Source organism: Eimeria maxima, genomic scaffold (genome assembly GCF_000499605.1).
Source record: "Eimeria maxima Weybridge genomic scaffold, Emw_scaff1601, whole genome shotgun sequence".
Classification (NCBI taxonomy): Eukaryota; Apicomplexa; class Conoidasida; order Eucoccidiorida; family Eimeriidae; genus Eimeria; species Eimeria maxima.
Window position 1 is genome coordinate 1 of NW_013564530.1, and position 7,500 is coordinate 7,500.

The 7,500-nt window shown below is 44.7% G+C and overlaps 1 protein-coding gene across 1 annotated transcript; it reads left to right on the plus strand.

The window, feature by feature from the left end:
• Positions 1-5,569: 5,569 nt before the first annotated feature.
• Positions 5,570-6,991, plus strand: EMWEY_00054080 (WD repeat domain-containing protein, putative; the record flags this gene model as incomplete). Its single annotated transcript, XM_013480087.1, has 3 exons — positions 5,570-6,019; positions 6,277-6,669; positions 6,938-6,991. The coding sequence occupies 3 exons, from the start codon at positions 5,570-5,572 to the stop codon at positions 6,989-6,991; spliced, it is 897 nt and encodes a 298-aa protein (XP_013335541.1).
• Between the last annotated feature and the right edge of the window lie 509 nt (positions 6,992-7,500).

The window sequence follows — 7,500 nt, forward strand, 5'->3', positions numbered from 1 at the left end:
GGGAGGGAGGGAGGGGGAGGGAGGAGTCTTTTTATTCTTTTTTTTCCTTCTTTTTTTTTATTAATTATTATTATTATTATAAGTTTAGGTTAATTAATTATTTATTTATTAATTATATAGGGATTTTGTCTAGGAAATACACAACAGGCGCAGCCTGTTGTGTATTTAGTCAGGTGTTAGATACGTAGTAACGGCGAAATACTTGAGCAGCAGCAGCAGCTGCAGCAGCAGCAGCAGCTGCTGCTGCTGCTGCAGCTGCTGCTGCATGCAGATCCCGTGCTGCTGCAACTAATCTCAAGAGGTAGAAATAAATAAATAAACGAAATGAATAAAAATATAATTAATTAAGTAATAAGGTAATATAAGAAGGTAACAATTTATCTTCTATCTGCTGCTGCTGCTGCGGTTGCTGCAGTTGCTGCTGCTGCTGCTGCTGCTGCACTTAACTATAAAAAATAAATTTTTTTATTAAATTTTTTAATTGTAGATATTTATTGCCAACTTAACAAAACAAATTAAATTCTAGGCTGCAGCATATATATACGATTGCTCAGCAGCAGCAGCAGCAGCAGCAGCAGCAGCAGCAGCAGCAGTTGCAGCAGTTGCAGCAGAAACGGCTGCCCCTTTTGGATGTACACCAAGAAGCAGCAGCAGCAGCAGCTGCTGCTGCTGCTGCTGCTAATACAACGCTAGAAGCCTAAAGAAGAGCCTCAACTAAGCAACAATGGCAGGCTGCTGCTGCTGCTGCTGCTGCTGCTGCTGCTGCTGATATCCGTGCTGCTACTGCTGTTGCTGACACCGTTTCTGCTGCTGCTTCTGCCTTTGCTTCTTCTTCTGCTGCTTCTGCTGCTGCTGCTGCTGCTGCTGTATGACTAAATTATATTTTTAGTGCACTAAGCAGCGCAGCACATTGACAGCAGCAGCAGCAAAACTTGCGTTGCTGCTATCTATTCGTCTCCCTCTGTCTCCTTTTTGTCTCCTTTTTTGTCTCCTTTTCTTTTTTTGTCTCCTTTTTTCTTTTTATTTTTTTTGTTTCTTTTTATGTCTTTTTGTCTCCTTTTTGTCTCCTTTTTGTCTTTTTTTTTGTTTTTTTTTGTCTCTTTTTGTCTCTTTTTTCTTTTGTCTCCTTTATGCCTTTTTTATTTATTTCTTTTTCTTGTCTCTTTTCTTCTTCTTTCTTCTTTGTTGTCTCCTTTCCTTTTTTTTCTTCTTTTATTTCTTTTTTATTTTATTTTATTTTATTTATTCTTTTTTTTCCTTTTTATATACCCTTTATCTGCATGCATGTTATCTATGCATGCGTGCATGCATGCATGACTGCATGCATGCATTCCTTTAATTAAATTATTATAGTTCCTTTGTCTTGGGGCTTTCTAGCCCTTCTGTTTGTTGCTGTTGGTGCTGCTGTTGTTGCTGTTTTGTTTGCTGCTGTTGCTGCGTTGCATCTGCTGCTGCTGCTGCTGTTGCTGCTGCTGCTGCTGCTGTCTAATGTATATAGTTGTTTTCTTTTATATAATATTAATAAACCTATAACTATGTATATATCTAATGTAGCAATGCGTGCATGCATGGGCTCCTGCAACTGCTGCTGCTGCTCCTACTGCAGCAGCAGCAGCTGCTGCTGCTCTTCGTGCTGCAGCCGACAGGCTGCATTGTTGTAGGCACTCTCTTGCTGCTCGTGCTAATCTCTTTCTTCCTTTTTTTTCCTCTCTTGCTTGTTATTAGACCCTACTAGGTCTCTTCTTTTATATATTTATATATTTAATATATATAAATATGCTGTATGCATGCATCTAACAGTTGATGGTTTAGGGTTTAGGGTTTAGGGTTTAGTGTTTGGGGCTTGGAGGTTATAGGGCCTCTTGTTGTAACACCCGTGAGGGTTTAGGGTTTAGGGTTTAGGGTTGTGAGTGCGTTGCGAGGGTATCCATGGAGGCTGTAGGGTTTATGGTATAGTATTTTAGGGTTTAGGTGTTTAGGGTGTAGTGTTTAGGGTTTAGGGTGTAGGGTTTAGGGTTTAGGGTTTAGGGTTTACGCTCGCTGTGCAGACAGGGCAACACCCGGTGGCATGCATGCCCGTGTATCTGTTCATCTTCTTGTTGCTTTTTGTTGCTATAAAAAGGGAATAAAAAGAATAAAATAAATAAAAAAGAATTATTAATTAAATTAGTAAATATAAAAGGATATAAATTAATAATTAAGGGGTAATTCTTGCTGCTGCTTTGTGAGGGTTTAGCGGTTGGGGCCCCTTCGCTGCTGCGGGCTGGAGCAGCAACAGTACCCACTAGGGGGGCCCCCGTGCTTAAATGGGGTGTATTTTTGGGGTTTTTACGGCAATTAAGTTGTTATTTTGTTTGAATATATTTATTTTATTGTTTGCTGCCTTTTAAACCCTAAGAATTGGCCATTTATGAGGGTCCAGGCGCTGCAGTCTGCCTCTCACGACCCTTCTCTATGACCCGACCAAATTAGGGTTTAGGGTTTAGGGTTTAGGGTTTTGTAAGGATCTTACAACCCTTCCCGCTGCTCCTGCTGCTCTCCTTGATTTTTATCTCTGCTTCCTCCTTACACAGCAGCACGACACTGTTGCAGGGGTGGCTGTTGGGTGGGGGGGGTGGGGATGCAGCAAAACCCTAAACCCTAAACCCTAGTAAACCCTAATAAACCCTAATAAACCCTACCAAACCCTAATAAACCCTAATAAACCCTCGACTGCATGCCCTTCTTTTGCCTGCTGTTCCTTACCCTCCTTCTTGTTAACACACAGACAGGCAAACCCTTGCAGTCTTATCCGTCTTGAGGGGCCCCTCAAGGAGTAGAATGGTTGCTGCTGCTGCTGCTCCTGCAACAGCAGAACGACTACGAGCAGCCGCAGCAGCAGCAGCAGTAGTAGTAGTAGTACTAGTAGCAGCAGCAGCACGCGGTGTAGCAGCAGCAACAGCCGCAACAGGCGGTACAAGCAGCAGCTGCTGCTGCATCAGCAGCCGCTGCAACAGCTACATAAGCAGCAGCAACAAAAGCACAAGCATCAACAACAGCAGCAGGCGGATGAGTAGGCAGCAGCTAGCAGCAGCTGCAGTTCTTTTATTTATATCTGCGCAGCAGCAGCAGCAGCAGCAGCAGCAGCAGCAACTGAGTATTTAGCCCGCAGGAAATTACAAGACATCCGTCTTTGCTGCTGCTGCTGCTGCTGCTGCAGTTAATACATCAAGATGCTGCCGCAATTCCCTCCTGCAGCAGATGATGCTGCAGATATGTATCATGCCCACTACCAGCAGCAGCAGCAGCAGCAACAGCAGCAGCAGCAGCAGCAGCAGCAACATGTGACACCGCGATCTGCGCTTATGTTTCAACTTGCTTCTTTCCTATATGAAGAAGCCCATCGTTTGCAGCATCAAGAACAGCAGCAGCAGCAGCAGCAACAGCAGCAACAGCAACAGCAGCAGCAGCAACAGCAGCAGCACCTGGGTAGATTGTTGCATGCAGCAACAGATATACACCGTCAGCTAGTACAAGAAGGAAGGGCCCCCCCTAATGTATGGGGGTCTCCCTTAGGTATAGAGGCATCTGCATATCTATATCCCCCTGATGCTCTTGTCTTACCCTACAGCAGCAGCAGCAGCAGCAGCAGCAACAGCAGCAGGGGAAGGGGATATGTATGGCAGGAAGAATGGGCCCCGCTGCGGCATTTCCTGCTGCAGCTGCTGTCGTTGCTGCAGAAAGGTTCATGTCCTCCGCTGCAGCAACTGCAGCAACTGCAGCAGCTATGCTTCCCTTTCCCCCGTGCTCCTCGTTCCTTCTTGCTGCAGCAGCTGCGGCGGCGGAGGCAGCAGCTGCTGCAGCTTGAAAAAGCTGCTGCTGCATCAATGAACAGCAGCAGCAGCAGCAGTAGCAGCAGCAAATGCATGCACACTGCAGCGGGTATTCGCTGCTGCTGCAACCGTCAAAATCGCAGCAACATGCGCAACAGCAGCAGCAACAGCAGCAGCAGCAGCAGCAGCAGCAGCAGCAGCAGCATGGGTTTATTGAATGGTGATACAGATGAGAGTGGTGTATCCTTTGTAGGTTTATGTGCTGCTGCTGTTGCTGGCAGCAGCAGCAGATTTGCTGCTGCTGGCTGTCCTCGTAATTTGCTGCTAGCAATACGTGATAGGAAACGTAACGTGGAGTGTACGTACAGCTGCGGTGGAGGTGCAGCAGCAGCAGCAGCAGCAGCAGCAGCAGCACGAGCCCAAAGATGGGGTCTAGATGCTGCATGCATGGGAGTAAGCCCATATATATGTACAGGAACAACATGTGCAGCCCCAGCAGCAGCAGCAGCAACAACAGCAGCAGTATCAGCAGCAGCAGCAGCAGCAGCAATATCATCATCATCATTAACAAACTCTCCCCCATCAGCAGCAGCAGCAGCAGCAGCATCAGCAGCAGCAGCAGCAGCAGTAGATACATCTATATTAACGAATCCTTTATTGTCTTCCTCTGCTGCATATAATATAGGCTGTAGTAGTACATATGCATTAGAGTCTCGTGCTGCTGCTGCTGCTGCTGCTGCACCTCCTTCTCTATATCTTGCTGCTGCAGCACGTATACACCGTATAATTAATGTATGGGGACACCAAGAAGAAATTAATAATCTGCAGCAGCAGCAGCAGCAGCAGCAGCATATACTTCCTGATCCTACACCTGTACATCTTATTAGATTCATGCACTCAGGTACATAATCTATTGCTGCTGCTGCTGTTCCTGTTCCTGCTGCTACTGTTGCTGCTGCTGCTGCTGCTACTGTTGCTGCTGCTGTTGTGGTGCTGATGGTGTTGTTTTTGTTGTTTTTATACGTGTATAACAACTCTTGCTGCTGTTGCTGCTGTTCTTGTTTCTTTTGCTGTTGTTGCTGCTGCTGCTATTGCTGCTGTTGCTGCTGCTGCTGCTGTTGTTGCTGTTTTTCTTGTTGCTGCTGCTATTGTGTTCTTCTTATTATTATTATTATCTCCTATTCCTATTACAATTCCTCATATTCCTTCTCCCTTTCTGTTGTTATTTCTGCTGCTGCTGCTGCTCTTTCTGCTGCTGTTGCTGCTGCTGCTGCTGCTGCTGCTGCTGCTGCTGCTGCTGCTGCAGGTGAAGTATTATTAACAGCAGGTATGGATGGTATAATAAAAGTATGGGAAGTTTCTTCTTGTCAACTTTTATATCCATTAATTAAACATAAAGGGGATATAACAGACCTGTCTGTACACCCCAATGATTCTCTTGTTGCTTCCTGCTGCGGTGAAGGTAAATAGACTATTAATGCTCCTGCTGGTGCTGTTGCTGCTGCTGCTGCTGTTGTTGTTGCTGTTGTTGTTGCTGTGCTGCTGGTGATAGGCGATACACCGTAGGGATGTCCCTCTTGCAGCAATAGTATATATATAACAGCAGCAGCTGCAGCAGCAGCAGCAACAGCAGCAAGAGCAACAGCAGAAGGTACTCGTTGAATTATAGTTATTGATGTTGCTGTTGCTGCTGCTGTTGTTGCTGCTGTTGCTGCTCAGGACACGTAAGACTATGGAGGTTGCTGCCTACATGGTGGATGGCTGTTGGGTGTATAGAGACAGGCAGCAGAGTAACATTAGTAAGATTTATATCTGCTGCTGTTGCACCTGCAGCAGCAGCAAGTGCAGCAGCAGCAGCAAGAGCAGCAGCAACAGCAAGAGCAGCATCAGCAGCAGCAAGAGCATCATTAGATACATTAGAAGATCCATATGATTCATCTGGTGTAACAGCAGCAACAGCAGCAGCAGCAGCAGCAGCAGCAGATTTAGCAGCAGCAGAAGAAGCAAGAGAAAGAGAAGAAGGAGAAGCAGCAGCAGCAGCAGCAGAACTTCTTGTTGTCTGCAGCGACAACGATATACGCCTATACTCGCTGCAGCAAATCTTAGCAGCAGCAGCAGCAAAACCAGGAGCATTGCTGCATGTACAACCTCTGCAGCAATATTCATGGGGAAGTAAATTCTTCCCTCGTGCTGTTGATGTTACTAGTGTAAGCAGCAGCAACAGCAACAGCAGCAGCAGCAGCTGTAGCAGCAGCAGTAGCAGCAGCAGTAGCAGCAGCAGCGGTTCTTTAGCTGTTCTTGTTATTTTTGTCTCCTTTTTTTTTGTCTCCTTTTTTTTGTCTCCTTATAAGGTGTCTCCTTTTTTTTTGTCTCCTTTTTTTTTGTCTCCTTTTTTTTTTCTCCTTATAAGGTGTCTCCTTTTTTTTTTGTCTCCTTTTTTTTTTGTCTCCTTTTTTCTTTGTAGGCTCCTTGTGGTGCTCCTTGGGGTCCATTAATAGCATTAGGGTTAGATGAGGATTCGTCGGACTCGGATGGAGACATGGAGGGGACAGGCAGCAGCAGCAGCAGCAGCAGCAGCAGCAGCAGCAGCAGGGATATTGTTGGGATCGGTGGGATCGATCCCCAATATCTTGGACCCCACACATCTAGTTCTTATCTGCAGCAGCACCATCAGTATAACCGTCACCATTATAGCCAACTGCAGCAGCAGCAGCAGCAGCAGCAGCAGCATGACCAGCAGCAGCAGCAGCACCACCGCAACAGACGCCAGAAGGGCAGCCATACTCTCCTCTTCTGTGTCCCCTCAGCAGCAAAAGTTCAAGAATTACGCAAAAAGGAGACACCCCAACTATTACCTGTATTCGCAGATCTATCAGGCAAGTCTCCTGCTGCTGCTGCTGCTGCTGCTGCTGCTGCTGCACTTGCTGCTGTTGCTGTACTTGCTGCTGTTGCTGCATTTGCTGCTGTTGCTATACTGTAGGTTTATTGTATATATTTTACCTATTGGTATATATATACACACACACTGTGTTTAGGGTTTAGTGTTTTCTTAGGGTTTAGGGTTTAGGGTTTAGGGTTTAGGGTTTAGGGTTTAGGGTTTAGGGTTATGTGTTGTATGTATGCAGCATATCATGGATCATTTCCTGACGTATGTTTTGCTAATTTATCCATGGATTTAGCTACGGTGTCTGATGATGGTGCGCTGCTGCTGTGGCGTTTATCTGCTGCTGTTGCTGCAGCAGCAGAAGCAGCAGCAGCAGAAGCAGCAGAAATAGCAGAAGCAGCAATAGATACAGCAAAAACACCGGAAGAAGCAGCAGCAGCAGCAGCAGCAGCACAAGCAGCAAGAAATATAATATATAATAATAATCCTTCTTATTATGCTCCTTCTTCCTTAGATACAAACAAAATAAAAAAAATATACTTATTGTCTCTTATACAAGAAAGAATAAATAAGGGATATTATAATAAAAAAAATATAAAAAGAAATACTAATAGAAGGAGACATATAGGTAATTTATTTATATATTTATTTATTTATTTATTTATTTATTTATTTATTTATTTATTTATTTATTTATTTATATATTTATTCATGTTTATAGGCACATTATTATTATATATTTATTATTATTATTATTTATTGTCCCCTTTTATATCTATTCTTGTCTGTCTTCTATTAGTATTT